The sequence below is a fragment of the Tiliqua scincoides genome, chromosome 11, assembly GCF_035046505.1.
Source record: "Tiliqua scincoides isolate rTilSci1 chromosome 11, rTilSci1.hap2, whole genome shotgun sequence".
NCBI classification, from domain to species: domain Eukaryota; kingdom Metazoa; phylum Chordata; class Lepidosauria; order Squamata; family Scincidae; genus Tiliqua; species Tiliqua scincoides.
Genome location: NC_089831.1, coordinates 5,004,086 through 5,020,862, shown reverse-complemented (window position 1 = coordinate 5,020,862; position 16,777 = coordinate 5,004,086). Strand labels below are relative to the sequence as shown.

Sequence of the window (16,777 nt, the reverse complement as noted above, 5' to 3'; positions counted from 1 at the left end):
GGTCCTTAGTTTTATCAGTGCAACATGGAGGAAAAAGGGGTGGACCTTTCAACTGTCATGCTGTTGACAGTTGCCACCATAACTGCAGAACCATCCTGGACAACGGTTGAACTTAAACAGTTTTTTTTTGCAAGGCAGCTCTTCTAGACACACTCCCCACACCCAGTGAAGACCCCAAACGCCTCCCCACTCTCTGTAATCCTCAGGCAGACTGTCGGCCCTTCTTGACACGAGACTTACTTTGGTGCGTGTCTCAATGTGGGCTCCTCGGTCCAGCAACAGGCGCACCATGATGATGTTGCCCCGCCGGGAGGCGATGTGCAGTGGGGTGATGCCGTTCTGGATCAGGAGGAGAGTGGAGAGGAAAAGGTGTGAATGGATAAAGCAAACACATGCGCCCACCTTTGGGTTTCAAAAGACCTCCTCCTAAAATAGTCTCTCCAGCAGCAAAGGACTCTGCCCCTGGATGGCAGAATAATAACCTCAGCATTCTTATCCCACTTCGGCACTTCTAACAAAGCACTCAATGCAGCGGACATGTTTGCAGCAGTATTGTCCATTATTGGAGAGAAGGGATAGTATTCAGCAGATAATACTGAGCAGCCCAGATGTATGTTGACCACATCAGAGAGCATTAGGCCAGAGATGGAGAACCTCTACTGGTCTTCAACATTTTTCAATCCCCAATATATAAATCAGGAGAGTGGTTGATCCCACTATTGATCCCACACCCCTTCCCAGGACCCTATCCTGCCATCTCCCATCACAGCCTACTCCCCGCCCTCGTAATGCCCTCCAAGCACTGCTCACTGTAACCAAGTATTCATATTAGAGAGAGCAGAAAAGGGTGCCCTGAAGCCTGGCACTTGTGAAAGCGATTTTGGCATCATTGCTAGGAACCTGAGCAGGCCTGGAACACAATCTCCAGGTACCCAAAGGGGTATACAGATGTCTCCGCATTTAACCTGGTGGTGCTCTAGTCCAGGGGTCTTCAAACTGTTTCATTCTCGTAAGTTGCCGCAACACCACACTTGAGGCTTTATGACCCCCCATTGGGGTCCAGACCCTAAGGTTGAACAACACAGTTCTGGAACATCAGCACCCACCTGGGGAGTGAAGTTGACGCTCGCTCCACGGTTCAACAGCAGCTGGGCCACGTTAAGGTTCTCATAGTGAGCGGCAATGTGCAGTGGGGTAAAACCAGTCTGCAGGAGAGAAGTGGGGGGGCAAATTCAAGATGGCAACCCTTGGGCAATGGGACAAACACCCGTGGAACCCAGACCAGTCAAGCAGTATCAGGAGAATGCTGAAACTAGATCAGGACCTCTGCTAGGGCATGTTATTAGGCAAGATTCCAGCCTGGTCTAAAGGCACATGGTCTAGTTCTAACTCCTGGGCCAAGAAGACCAGGGTCATAAGAAGAGCCCTGCTAGATCAGGCCAAAGGCCCATCTAGTTCAACTTCCTGTATCTCACTGTGGCCCACCAGGTGCCTCAGGGAGCACCCAAGACAACAAGAGACCTCATCCTGGTGCCCCTCCCTTGCATCTGGCATTCTGAGATAGTAGTTCTAAAACCGGGAGGTTGTACATACCCACCACGGCTTGTAACCTGTGATGGACTTTTCCTCCAGAAATCTGTCCAACCCCCTTTTAAAGACATCAAGGCCAGACACCATCATCACATCCTATGGCAAGGGGTTCCACAGATTATTTACATGCTAGGTAACAAAATATCTCCTTTTTGTCTGTTCTACCTCTCTCGAGACTCCATTTAAGTGGATGTACCCTGGAACTGGTGTTGTGCAACAGGGAAAAGAATATCCCCCTATCCACTCTATCCATCCCATGTATAATTTTGCATGTCTTAGTCATGTCCCTCCTCAAACGCCTTTATTCTAGATGATATTTAGAGATATCTAAATATCTAGAAATATTTCATTGTTGTTTGTTTCATTACATTCTGCATGAAGTTTCACATTGAATAACATAATGATGGTATTATTTAAAAATACAAAGATTTTAAAAATTTTGGCCAGTAGTGGTGTCACCCCCTGTGCGTGTCACCTGCACACACACACCCCCGCACCTCCCTAGCAACACCACTGGTTCCTACGTGGAACCACATTTCCAAAAGGCAGAGATCAGATGCCCGCGGTCAGCCCATGGCTCTCACCTGACATAACCACGTACCTTGGAAAGGACGTCAGCATTGGGGTCGTTCTGCAGGAGCACAGCAGCTGTTCGTGTATCGTCATTGCGGGCAGCTATGTGCAGTGCCGGGAGGCGCACCTTGCCCTTTGTCCCATAGTTAATCAGGTGGGCCACAACATTTTCATGACCCTGCTGTAGTGCCACGGCCAGTGGCGTGAAGCCATCCTGCCAGAGAACGGGTAGAAGGATGAAGGCACAGCATGAGAAGACAGGCCCTCACTGTGCTGGGCAGTGTGTGGAAAGAGTGAGTAGCAGAAATATGAGGTAGGGGCAACACCAGCCTACCCATGCGACCAAATGAGGCGGTCGCCTCAGGTCACGAATTGACATTCAGTACTCACTTCCGTGGCCACATTCTGGTTGGCGCCATTCTCTAGCAGGAACTTGACCACTTCCAGGTGGTTTTCCTGTGCTGCCATGTACAGGGGTGTGAAGCCTTTCTGGAAAGACAGAACCAGCACCTTGACTTCCAGCTGTGCACAGCAGCCAAGAATCCCTACTGCAGCGGCTCAAAGAGAAGTACAACAGGATGAAATGGGTGGGTTTGCATCAGGACAGAGGTGGAGAAAGACACTGCGGGCATTTCCCCAAATGGAATGCTTTGCATCCCCTCTGCAACTATAAAGAACTTGACACATTGTGAAGAGCAATATAATCAATGTGTGCGTGTGCGTGTGTGTAAAATGTTGTGAGGGTTGGTGGGATGTGTGCTACAAAGTTAAAAAGAAAGCCCTTCCTCCCTTGTACTTTAGCTAACCCTTGCTAACTGGGTAAGAGGCACTTTTTCAAGTGGGTGCTCCTCTTTTATTTAGCAGGGGGAGAGTAACTGGCCCTCCTCACCCCAAGCAGTGTCTTTTCTAGTGGCTGTCTGCTGGTGTTTTGCATCTTTTAGGTTGTGAGCCCTTTTGGGACAGGGAACCATTAGTTATTTGATTTTTCTCTGTAAACCGCTTTGTGAACTTTTGTTGAAAAGCGGTATATAAATACTGATGATGATGATGATGATGATAATAATACTTTATGGAGAGATGTTTCTGGAAGGAGGAAATGGGAAAGGACACCTTTACTCTTTCCCACTTTCCAGAAGCCACCCCCTTTCCCAGAAAGAGCAACAAGCAGAGCCCATAAGCACTATGTAAAACAGTGAGGGGATGTTTCAGGAAGGTGGGAAAGAAAAAAGGGTGTCATGGAAAGCTGCCTTACACTGAATCACCATTTAAGCCAGTAATGTCAACACAGACTGGCAGCATCTCTCAAGGATTTTAGACAGAAATTTTGCTCTGCCCTGTCTGGAGATACCAGGAATTGAATCTGGAACCTGGTATGTGGAAAATAGATGTTGAACCACAGCTGTTTCTATATCCCCCAAATTCTGAAATCGCGAGTCCTTGCAAGTCCCAAACACAAACCATGAGACATTCTGTTGGAGATCCCCACTGAAACGATGTACATGTTTAAAAATTCAGTTTCTGGGCCCTTGGCTCTTTGTCACACTCTGGTGCAACCAATGGAAATGGGGGGATGCTCTGAAGATAGGAGTGAGATGCTGTGTAGATACTCAGTGACTTGTGCTGAGCTTTATGGGGGGGGGGGAGAGAAAAGAGGATGCAATCTGGGAGAAAATCCCAGGAAGAGAAGCCTGCCCTGTGGTCTAACCTATGGAACCCTCTGTGACATTAAAGCATCACGTTTAAGGACTCCTCGACAGTAGAGGGGAGACCACCCAGCTTCTGCTCATAGTGACCCCAAGGGGGTGGAGTACATCCTGCTCATTTCAATGGGGTTTGTGCAGGAGAATTTCCCCATAGATTGTGTCCTGTGCTGGGGGATGGCTTGCGATTTGGATCTGCCACTTCTGGCATCCAAGTATCTTGGGAGAGCCCCTATAACAACAGAGAAACAGCTGGTGCAGAGGGAGCGAGGAAGGAAACCAGGAAGGAGGGAAACCTAATTGAACCTTCCTGCATTTTTACTCCATTCCACTTGGATTCTGCTTAGCAAAGAACAATACAATCATCTCGGAAGGAAATGGAAAATGCTAACCTAGTGCAAAACAGGACCGCATCTATGTAATCGAGTGGCTGCGTCTGCCAGCTGCTTACTCACCCACTTAGCAAAAGCATCGCCGGCTTAGGGGGAAAAGCAGCATTTTAGTGTCCAGAGCTCCCAATCAACGTGGCTTCCCTTTCATGCAAGGAGACCCAGCTTTGCTTCCTTTAGGAAAAGGGCTCAAGAGTACGTATTGCAAAGAGGATCAAAAAGGATTGCAGGGTAAGGGGGGTGTTTGTGGGAGAGTGTTTGCGTGCTGATCTCCATCAGAATGACCGACATCAGTTCAGTCATGAAAATAGAGAGTTTGCTCCCCCGCCCCCTTGGCTTGCAATCAGTAATTCTATACCACCACTGCTACCTGCCTCAAAGCTTTCCTAGACTGTTTCTCTCTGTCTCCCCTGTGCTTACTTGACCTTCAGATACCTGCTTATGCAACCCAAACACTGTACACAGGAGTGAGCTCTAACGGCAAGACGATGCTGCTTTGCAGCCAGCAGAGGGCTTTTGCGCCAGCCGACAGTTCCCATTACAAATGGAAAGACAGCGCCACTCTCACCTCCCCTGTGTTCATCTAACAGCTCTGGATGCCCTCCCAGTTCTGGTACAGCAGATGATCTGTGGACAGCTGGCTGGTAGGATGAGGGAGAGATGCTGCTGGGGACAGACCAAGACCGAAGCAGCACACCACACCATGCAGACACGGGAATCAGAGTCAGGAGCCATGCGTGGGTTTGAATGTACAAGGCTCATTCCATTTGAAACTAATGTGGAGGGTGTGTGCGTGTGTGTGAAGTAAGGCCAGTCAGACTCAAACCCAAAGGGTAATTACTACGGATATACTAAGGTTTTACTAGGGTGATTTAGCTTGCTGCGTAATGTGTAACTGAAATAACCGCATGTTTGCCACTTGTTTATCCTTGCATCCCCTTCCCTCTGTTGTCTACCTTGTGTCAAAGTTTCGATTGAAAGGTCCTTGGGGCACAGATCCACGGGCACTGAGGGGAAGCCTCCTGATGGTTTCTTGCCCTACAGCAGCCATTTTCTACCTTTTCTTTTTCACGGTACACTGAGAAGGTGCTAAAAGTGTCAAGGTACACCACTGCTTTTTTGACAATTGACAAGGCCCATCGTGCCAGGGGTTCACACTTCCCAACGGCCCTATGAATACATGACTCTCCCCTAAACTCCCACGGCACGCCTGCGAACCATTCACGGCACACCAATGTGCTGTGGCACAGTGGTTGAAAATTGCTGCCCTAGAGCTCCAGGTAAGGGAAATGGTGGAGAAAGTTCAGCTTACCTGTGACTGTGAGTTGACATTGGCCCCAAAGTTCACCAGCTCTCGCACCACGTCCTCCTGTCCTGCCAGAGCTGCGATGTGCAGGGCTGTGTTTCCTTTCTGGAAAAGTCGGGGGAGATACCAAGGTCAGACAAGACACAAACGACAGGCAGCCTGAGGAAGAATCAGCTCAGGGCACAGACAGAAGATAGCATTTTATTTTATGAACTTTGGACCAACAAACAGAGAACAGCAGCCACCTTCTGTTTTCCTTCTGATACACATGTCAAACTGACAGTTGACCTCCTTCAAAGGATCCTGAGAACTGTACTTCGATAAGGGAGATAAGAATTCTCTGTTTGAGCTCCTGAGCGCTCCTTTACAGAATGACAGCTCCCAGAATTCAGCAGGGACATGTGGTCGGGGGAGGCAGAGCCTCCCCTCCCCTTCCCTGCTCCAATGAAAATAGCCTCAGAGCCTTTCGTACCTCCAGTGAAAACAGTCTCATATACAGTGGCAGTGTACATGAGGCAGTGACAGCTCAGCGTCCCCTGGGATTACGCACATGCTCCAAATTTCTGAGTGGCTGCGCAATCACAGAGGAGGCTGAGCTGTCGGTGATGCAAGTTCTAGTCTCTGAGAGGTAGCCTCCTGAATGCCTTGCAGTGTGACGTCATCGTGTCACCACCATATTTCTGGGTCTGCCTCCCCAGCCTTGGACCTCACTGCATGTCACTGGATTCACTGGGGAGAGGGACTAAGCATTACGTCTACAGCGAAGATATGGCTCAGTCTTATGCTGGACTATCCACGGCCACAGAGCTGGTCAAGGAGCAAGAGGCTCTGCTGGATGGGAAATTGGTGCCCTCCGCAATCACCGACCCCAGAGTCAGGTCTGACAGCATCCTTCTGGCACGCAGGACTTTTACCTTTGTGGTGGTTTCCAACACAATTTCCTTGTGCAGTAGTTCGGCCACCATCTTGACGTGCCCCTCCTTGGAGGCCAGGTGCAAAGCATTCAACCCATTCTGGAAAGAGGAAAGAATCCGTTAGGTCGTGCTTGCTTGCCCTTCTCCACTCAGCCTGCCCGGTGGGGGATTCTGATTACACCAAGACATGCTAAGTCACTCAACCCAAAGTGACGGGGGGGACAGGACAACAATATCCTGTCAATGCCACTAGCCCTATTAAGTGCTGCCGGTGTGTGACAGAGAGACAGAGGTGCGTGTGTGCATGCACGCATGTGATAGAGAGATCTCTTTATTGCATTGCTGTCATATCTTAAGGACATTCTCCAATATATGGACAATAAACTGGTCACAATCCAAAGTAGGTCTCCAAGACAAAAAGCTGAATAAAGTCTGCAAGAATTAAGGATGCCAGTAAACAGGGAAGTCTAGAAATAGCAAGGAAAAACAAAGCAAATGGTTATTTCAAGTTTGGAACTAGAATTAGCAAGGCTGACACATTTGGGTAAAAATTCCAGACAGATTTGCAAAAATAAACCGGAAGGAGGCTAATTTTGAATATAGAATTTTTACCAACATCTCGACATGACAAATATATGACAAAATATGAAAACACATTGATATAAACACACACACACACACAGACAGACACAAAAGAATGGAGATGACAATTCTATCCAAATAGTTTTTTGTTTGCTTGCTTGCTTGATTTAATAGTACAGCACCTTCCAAAGGCCTGGAAATAAATTATGGCAGGACTGAGAAGCTCCCAAGTCTTTCTACTGCTGATGGGACTTCCTTGTTAGAAACCAGAGAATCCCAGTTCAGCAGGGGAAGGGTGCAATCCTAACCCCTTCTGTCAGTGCTTTCCAGCGCTGGCACAGCGGTGCCAAAGGGACATGTGCTGCATCCTGCAGTTGGATGTCACTCACGGAGGTCTCCAAAGCAAGGTGTTCAGAGCTGCATTTCCCTTATGTCAGTGCTGGAAAGCACTGACAGAAGGGGTTAGGATTGTGCCCGGAGAGTACCAGTGCCTCCTCATCCCAGCAGTGTCTTTTCTAGTGGCTGTCTGCTGGTGTTCTTTAGCATCTTTTTAGATTGTGAGCCCTTTGGGACAGGGAGCCATTCGTTATTTGATTTTTTTTCTCTGTAAACCGCTTGTGAACATTTCGCTGAAAAGCGGTCCATAAATAACTACTACTATACATTTCATGTGTTGTAAAGCAACTTTCTAGCCCTTGTTTCGCAGGTCTGTGATGGTCCACATTTCTTCATAATGGCAAGCAAGCTACTCACCTCTGCTTGGATAGACAGGACATCTATGGGAAATGTTCAGCAACAGTCACTAGGAATACTCCTTAGGGATTATCAGGGATACGACACACTGATAAATCCATCAATTTAGCTTGTTTGAGCTCCTGCTGGGCGAATGGGGGAATGAACTCATGTCAGCCAGCCCTTTATTCCTCAAGGAAAAAGCCAAGCATCTATACCTAACACCTGTGATATCATAATTGCACATATATATAGTCTTGCTGATTGGCTGGCTGATTGGCCAGTCTGGCTGATTGGCCACCTGATCTATTGCAAAACAAGGTTGCCAGTTCCTGAAATATCAGTTTCTGGGAGATTCCCAGGGGTGAAGCCTGCATGCCTCTTGATGCTCCATTTATCTCAGGCGTGCAGTCATTGCATGTACTTGCAAGCCCCCTGCCATCACGCACTAACTTGCACAAGTGGTATGAGGCCAGCACCAATCACAACATTCAGGCTAAAAGCACCCTAGGAAATAGTGTACTTGGGAAACAGGTAACTCAAGGAAGTGAGCCAAGTCATATAAGCCAAGCTATACCTAGGCATTGTGCAGTCAAGAAACCGAGCTTGTAGGAAACATTTACCCATTTTACAGATGGGGAACACTGAGGCAAATCCCAAGGATAATCCATGGCAGAGGAAACACATGCAGAACAGATGGATGGAATGGCTTTGGAATGAATTTTTCCCATAGAATTTTCCCCACTGAATTTTTCCCATCAAAATTAATGTAATAATTGCATTAGAGATGCAATTAGATGCAGAAGGATGAAGGGAGAGAGGAAGGGCCTGGAGGGAGAGACTGAGAAAGGACAGGCAGGAAGAGAAGGGGCAGAGTGGAGGGGTGCAAGGGGACTGGAACTGCAGAGTTGAGGAAAGCTGATATGTACAAACTGATTTGAAATAATGAGTCAACTTGTGGGCTGCAAGGCTCTAGTCCCTATTGATCCTACACACACATTATCCTTCTTTTGGAACTACTTGCTATGCCCTCCCTGTACTGAAGCATCCACCCTTCCTCCAGCCACCCAAACCCCTCGCCTGCAAGCAATTCCAAGGTTTCTTTCCATTTAGACTCCTGTTTCCTTTCATCAAGGTGCAGCTTCTTGGGGCCATCCGAAGTCTTTTTTTTCGCCTTACTGCTGGGCGTCTAGAGTGGCGCATGACACAGGAGGAGGTGACAAAAAATGCTGATGCTTTTTTCTCTGACAGCGGCGGTGATGAGGATGGAATCGAGACTGGTGGTGGCACAGATGGCAGTGATGATCAGATGGCAGGTGAAAGGTCTCTTGCGCGGTTTGTGAGAATACAGGGCTTGTGGGAGAGGTCTGACTACACGTATCCCTCTTTTATCACATACAGGACACGTGAGGTTGGACCTTGACCACAAGTCTGATATTCCCTGGGGTGCAAAGGCAAAAGGTGCAATTGGATCATGGGAAAACAGTAGGAAAAACACAAAACCGAGGTGGCACAAAGGCGCCAGGGTCTTCACAGAACAAGCTCCAGAGTTTCTCATCAGTAGATGCATGGACTGATCTAGACAACAGAGATTCCTTTTCCATCCAGATTCTTCCTAACTTTTCCCTGACTGTCCCCTGCCCTTCCCAGGCACCTTTCGGGCACACTGCTCTTCAAAACGCAGGATTCTTGCCCAGAGTTTAGCCACTAACATAATTTTCATTCCATTCCAGGAGGCAGCAACAGAGCACATGAAACAGGGTTGCGCATATCAGAACCTCACCTTTTCCTTTTGGGGAAGGGAAAAAAAAACTCACACACACAAAACAATCAAGTTCCTAGTCCCCATGGCTGTATGATGTGCCTGAAAGTGTGGAGGGCCATCTCAGAAGCCAGAGCAACTGCTGGTTGCCTTGTATTGAGTCAGACCCTTGATCCATCTAGTTCAGAACTTTCCACACTGACAGGCAGTAGCTCTCCAGGGTTTCAGATTGGGGTCTTGCCCACCTCTTCCTAGAGATGCCAGAGATTGAAACCGGTTTGCAATTGAGAGCAGGTGCAATGCTAACGAGCTATGGCCCCATCCCAATGGGATTTCCAGGGTGCAATCTCACAGCACTACAGGCTGGCATGATTCCTTACTCCTCCCCATGACTAGAGCAAAATTATCTAAATGATGCAGAGTAAAATGTGCAGAAGAAGAAAACTGCAAAATAATAAGAAGGCAAAAAGCACATCTGCACAACTTATGGCTGTGGAGTGTAGCTTCCTTTGCCACAAGATCTGGGCTCTCGTGACATTGATTTCTTAAATGTCTCCCTTAGTGCAGCAGGTACCCAGCCCTGATGTAATGTGAGCGCATAACACGAAGATGACACCTTTTCCCCCTAGACTCTGATAGTGCTGTAGCCCCCCCATGACATTACACTGAGGAACAGCTTATACAACCAGGATAACCAAGGGATAAGACTTTGCCTGAACTGTAGCACCTAAGGCTGCAGCTGGGATGTTTGTATGTCTGAACACTTCCCCCCCCCCATATTAAATATCCCCTGTGCACTCCCTGATGTGTTATATGGGACCATTCTGACACACAACCCCCCTCTATGTGGTCTGGAGTGGTACAGCCCAGCAAAGCTTCCCTGCCTGGCTCTGCGGCTTATATAAGCTGATCCTTACTCTACAAAGATACACAGAAATCTAGAAAGGAAGACTTCAGTGCTACAGGTTAAACTCCAGAACAAGAACATCAGTTATCCTCCAGGGACAATTTTGTGATAGTATCATCATGTTGAGAAGTGCAGAACCAACTACCAGCTCTCACTACTGTATCAGCACCAGCCACACACACACACACACACACACCCCCACATCACTACCACATCTAGACTTAAAGGTAAAACCACACATATTCTGCATCTCCGTAACTTTGCAGAGCAAATTTACTATACAGTGTGACATGTATCTCCCTGAGAATTGTGCTTTAATGGTTCTTTCTTTCTTCAAAGAAACAAACAAGTTTCTAGCCCTCATGTTTGGAGAAAAAAAGGCTACAAACGCCTCCCCTTCTGCTGCTCTCTTTTGTGCCTCAAAAATGACAACTATTACTGCCATCGCAGCAAATTTAATTATTCACAACTAACCCACTGATGCAAATATGCTCAAATCTGCATTATTTATCCACAGGGCAGAATTAGAGTTTTTGAGAGAAGAACTCGGGTCTCCTGGCTTGGGAAGTGAGAGAACACAAAGCTTCTGGACAGACCTACTTCTTTCAGTTTCATTTTTGTCACATTTTGTATACTGCCCTTCCCCCACAGAGCTCCGGGTGGCATACATGGCCCCTTTTTTTCTTTTTGTCCTCACAACAACCCTGTGAAGTAGGTGAGGATGAGAAATAGTGGGCTGGTTCGAGGAAGTTTCATGGATTTGAACTGGGATCTTCTAGAACCTAACACCAGAACCACCACAGCACTTTGAAACCTGGGAAACCCGGGTGTTTGAGCAATGGCCAGTTCCCAGGTTATAAAAATAAGACAGTCGGTGATGGAAAAGACCACAGCTTGAGACCCTAGTGAGTCGCTGGCAGAACAAATAAGATAAGGCAGTGCTCCAACTTGAGACTACAGTGAGCCACTGGCTGGCAGAACAAGCAACATCAGTCAATGGTCTGACTCAATATGTTCAAATGAACATATAGTATTTGAGCCAGTCTGGTTCAGCCTGCTAGCTTTGCTCCAAGCTCATTATCGAAGGTGAACAAACAAAACAGAGGACCCCAAGAGATGCAAATGTGGAGGTTTGCACACAACAATGCACTGGGGCAGCAGTGACACCAAGGCTTGGCCCTATTTGCTGGTGCCATTGCCTTCTTTCCAAGTCAAGGAATGAAAGAAAGAAGTCTGGAAGAGTGCCTGATGCGGGTGAAAGCCAGGGCTGTGTACAGGAATGGATCGATCCACTGAAGCCTACAGGGCTTTCATCAGCTCTCAGCAGTGGCGTCTAAGGAAGCAGGGTGATTGCTACCTTGGCTTTCTCCAGGAAAGAAGCTGTGTACAAGCCCATCAGCCCTAGGCATTAAAGCAACATCGTACCCCAGAAGCAAGTTCCTGATCTTTTCACACAAGTCGCACACAGAAGTAAAAAGTCACAGAGTCACCGAGCGACTGTATTTTCTAGCTCTATATTGTTGCAACTCATGCAGTTGTTCCAGACAGGCCAGATTCATCCCAGCTGGACCCATGGCTGGATAAGGACCCTAGAGATTGCCCCCATAAGGCCCCATCTGTGGCACTAGCCCTAAGCTATTGATTTGTTTTTTTTAAAGATCAGCTGTCCATCTACAGCAGCTTTTCTCAACGTTTTTCTTCTTGTAACACACTGACCTCTATGATCTTCTCTGTGGTCTTTGCCTCTTGTGAGGACACTTCTGGTTTCCAGGAGACTCTTTGGGTTCTGGGCTTCTGTTTCTAGGGTAACTGTCTGCAGTAATGAATGGTCCGTCCCTCTTCCCCAGCAGGCTCCACCAAGATGCAGCCAGTGGAGGAAGAAATACAGACCATTCATTCTGTCCAGGTATGACCATTCATACCCAGCGTGTAATTCATACCCAGCATGTAATTAGTCTGTGGAACTCCTTGCCACAGGAATTAGTGATGGCATCTTGCCTAGATGCCTTTAAGAGGGGATTGGACAAATTTCTGGAGGAAAAGTTCATCACGATTTACAAGTTATGGTAGGTATGTGCAAACTCCTGGTTTTAGAGGTAGGCTGCCTGTGATTGCCAGGTGCAGGGGAGGGTACCAGGACTCAGATTGTGTCTGTTGTCTTGTGTGCTCCCTGGGGCATTTGGTGGGCCACTGTGAGATACAGGAAGCTGGACTAGATGGGCCTTTCGCCTGATCCAGCAGGGCTCTTCTGATGTTCTTATTCCTACAGACAGTTGCCCTAGAAACAGAGCCTCAGAACCCAGAAGTGTTTCAGTCATTTTCAACCGCTGTGCGCCAAACTTCCGCAGCACACTTGCGGGCCTTTCATGGTGCACCAATGTGCCGCAGCACACCGGATGAAAATCGCCACTGACCATCGCCGTAGCATTCCAGGGTTCATCTCACACACACAGCATTTCACTGGAGTAAAATGGTGGTCACGTTCACAATAGCCAATGACCTGCATACCAAACAATTCGCTCCTTAGTTGTTCGTCGAAACCTCCGTCCCCTAAAAGAAAGCAGGGTCCGCACTGCAAAACAGGCAGTTTGAAAAAGGAAGGGAAAGGAATCTGGGCTGGCGGGATGATTAATGAATGCACCTACTGCAGGCTGCTGCAGAGTAACAGCACAGTACTCGGAGCTGTTAGCAATGAGTGGTGTGAGCTGGGGGGGCTCAGGGAAGAAGAGAGGGCAGGATCAGCTGATGGTGGAGAGCCGCAGAAGCTTCTTCTGGGAGAGGACCCCTTGCCGTGGCACTAGGGGTGTTATGAGGCCCCAAGAGTGCTCCCTACTTTTTGTCTGTGAACCAGTAAGGGTGAGGGAGGAACAGCCTGGTAAGATCCGTGTACAGCCCAGCATAGGCTTCTGACTGCAGCTTCTGGGATGTGTGCGTTTAATTGCTGCTGCTGATTTCTGAATTGTAATTTCCCCATTAACGGAGTCAATTGCCTGCTTCAAAGCCTGCTCTCATTCAATAAAAAAGGCATTTCGGCGAGCTACTCTTAAAGGTGCAAGGGGGCCTCTTTTAATAAAGCGCTTTTAATCACGACGGACCTCGTGGAGTCCCCAGTGATGTGGGCTGTTGCAAACACATGTCATCACCGGTGTGTCATTTCTCTTTCCCCCTTGCAAAAGAAAGTTCGGACCAGTATTCTAATCTCAGGGCGCCAAGGTGTAAATACGTTTGCAAATAAATACGCCCGCGATTATCTTTTCTCCTACATTGTTCACGCCTGCAGGGGTCAATTCAGGAGAAGTTAGTCACAGTGTATATGCAGCCTGCCTTAACATTCAGACAGTGCACAGTGAGGAGGATGACAACACATCCTGGAGTGCCCCCACCCCAGAGCGAGCAAAACACAATTAAATTTTCCCTTCCTCCCTTTTTTACTTTCAATCCTCCTAGTCAGCTATGAGAGATCATGGCGGGCACCTTGAACAACTATTTATTTCTGATCAGTGATGGGTGAGGAAATATACCCCGGAGCTGGGTGCATGAGGTTGTAGCTCTGCTACCCACGAGGGCTCCTGCCCTCCCCCCATTTTCTGGGGTGGGAGCTGAGTTTGAAGCAGCCCGACTCGTTAGCGAGCATAACCGTCATTCCTAATTAAGAACAAACAGCAGCTGCCTCCAAGAGTCAAGGGGCTGGATCCAAGCCCGGGCATGCATGTGAGGAAGAGAGAGGCTCTTAGCACAACTCATTTCTTTCAACAGAGGAACAGGGTCAAAACACATTACATCAGTAGGCAAGATCCAGGAAGAAAGGAGGACCAATGATGAGGTGAAGCAAGGCAGATGCTTCTGGAGGTAGAACTGGGGTACCATGATGGGCCACTGAAGACAGATCCAGTCCAGTGAACGTTCTTCACAACCCCTCTTGAAATGAACGAGGGCTGTGCTAAAAGCAGTACTGCTTCTGTGCAGCTTGTCCTGGAGAAGGAGGGGTTGAAAATCCCCCCTCCGACTTTGTAGCTCCTGTTACAAGCTGGGAGGGGGATATCTTTCTGTCTTTCAGAGAGTGTTGGGTACCATCTTCAGGGCGGGAGAAATTTGCCAGTGGCATTGATGCTCCTCCTGCAGGCTGCCATTTTTCCCCAGAATGCCCTGCAGAACACTGCTAGTGCTAGAAGATGCCACAGTTTTCTTCCAAGAGGAATTTGTGGGCTGGGAGGAGACTAGCAGCTGCTAGCAGACTAGCAAACTAGTTATGGCTTGACGGAACCTCTCTAGCCCACCACTCTTCCCTCCTCCACACTTCCTCTTCTGCTTTCTTCTAATTTTCTTTTATAAACACAGGGAGCAGTAGGAGGCAAATGGGGGAAAGACTACAGACTAACATGGCTACCACTCTGGAAGTTGTAACCATAGCTGGCCTATCCGTGAGGCCAACTGAGGGATTTGCCTCAGGCGGTGGTTTAGCAAGGGGTGCTGATCTCCATTCACCCACTTGCCACCACTCCTCCTCCCACTCCCTGAATTGGGAAAAAGAAGAGGGGGGCAGTTAGCAAGATCTCCCACCGCCCAACTCTTCTCCACACTTCCTCTTCTGTTCCATCCCTTTTCCAATCCAGGGACATCAGGTGCCAGGAGGTCTTGGGCCAGCCCAGGTTGTAAGTGCCTTTGGTATCTGTTCTCCTGCTGTAAGCACCAGATCTTTACATCTTATGGGTGTGTATGAGCAGAAGCATAACTAGGGCACTAGCCTGAGTAGTACATGCCCTAGGCTCTATGCCAAGATGGGCATAGACAGGCAAGTCTATGCCATGACTGCCCCTCAGGCTGCATCCTAGTTATGGAGGAGGTGCTGGTGGCATCGCTCCCCTGGTTCCTTCTCCTTCAAAGGGAAGCATCCACAAGAGAAGGAATGTGGGGTGAAGCCACCAATGCCTCCTCCTCCAGGGAGAATCGATGGCGCAAGGCACTCACTTCTGGGTTCACCCCAGTGCTCGCTGCGATGGCTTCATGCCTAGTTCCTTCTCTTGTGGAGGTTGCTTCACAGAAGAGAGAATGGGGAGGGGCATGAAGCCATCGCAGTGTGTGCTCCCTTCCTCTGGGGAGAACCCAGAAGCAAAGTCACAATGTCCACTGCCCTGGCACCAGGGCAGAGCGTTACACCTCTGGGAGTGAGAAGTCTCTCCCTTATCCCTGATAACTGGGATAAAGAAGCGCCTTTTAAGTGGTGGGTCTCTTATGTTAAGCAACAGGAAAGCAACTGTACTTATTCATCCAAGCAGAGCATCCTTTTCAAAGGCTTTTGCTGGCATCCTCTTCGTGCATTTTTTTAGACCCACAGTTTTCAACTGTTTCCTTCTCACGGTACATTGACCTCTATGGTCTTCTCTATGCTCTTCACTTCTTGCAATGTCACTTCTGGCTTCCAAGAGACTCTTCCGGCTTCTGCGGCTCGGTTTCTAGAGCAACCGCCTGTAGTAACAAATCATCTGTCCCTCTTTCTCCGCCTGCAGAGTCTTCCAGCAGAGCAGGTAGAGGTAAAAGGACAGACAATTCGTTCCTACACACAGTTGCTTTAGAAACAGAGCCGCAGAAAACCCAGAAGAGTTTTCCATCTATTTTTATCCACTGTGCTCCAAACTCCCGCAGCACATGCGTGGACCTTTCATCACACACCGGCTGAAAATCACTATTTTAGACTGCGAGCCCTTTAGGAACAGGGAACCATCTTATTTTGCCTGTGTGAAACACTTTTTGAACTTCTCAGTTGAAAAGCGGTACACAAATAAGAATATTAATATAGAGCACTGTTTCTCAAACTGTTTCTCAAACTAGGTGGGTTGCGAGCCAATTTCAGATGGGTTCCCATCATTTCAATATTTTATTTTTAATATATTAGACTTGATGCTCCCATGGGATGTGACTGCACTTGGGAAAATGTTACAGATCTATACTTTTAACAAGCTACTATGTATATTCTTCTAACAATGACAGTAAATGGGACTTACTCCTGGATAAGTGTGGGTAGGATTTCAGCCTTTCCTGCTTGATGATGTCACTTGCAGTCATGACACCACTTCTGGTGGGTCTTGACAGATTCTCATACTAAAAAGTGGGTCCCAGTGCTAAATGTGTGAGAACCACTGATATAGAGAATTATGTTTTAAATCATGGTTTGTTGACATCTCACTCTTTAATGGCCTAAAGACCTATTTCACAGTTCTTCCTTGTGATTGTCAGTGTAATAATTCTTAAAGATATCTTTTGCACGTATGGTGATCGTGTCTGTCTATTCAAATATTTTAGAAAAGGATAATTAGTGTCATTA

The 16,777-nt window shown here is 47.8% G+C and overlaps 1 protein-coding gene across 7 annotated transcripts in view; it reads right to left on the bottom strand.

Annotated features, from left to right (window-relative positions):
* ANK1 (ankyrin 1) overlaps positions 1-16,777 on the bottom strand; it is a 120,775-nt gene that overhangs the window by 69,364 nt on the left and 34,634 nt on the right. For all 7 annotated transcript variants that reach the window (XR_010794969.1, XM_066639197.1, XM_066639202.1 and 4 more), the window contains exons 3-8: positions 6,473-6,571; positions 5,565-5,663; positions 2,554-2,652; positions 2,192-2,377; positions 1,107-1,205; positions 241-339 (exon numbers count right to left, since the gene is read on the bottom strand). Coding sequence is in view for 6 of the 7 variants with exons in the window: in XM_066639197.1 (XP_066495294.1) it covers positions 241-339; positions 1,107-1,205; positions 2,192-2,377; positions 2,554-2,652; positions 5,565-5,663; positions 6,473-6,571 (681 nt within the window). In the remaining variant the exon portion in view is untranslated. The remainder of the gene's footprint in view (positions 1-240; positions 340-1,106; positions 1,206-2,191; positions 2,378-2,553; positions 2,653-5,564; positions 5,664-6,472; positions 6,572-16,777) is intronic.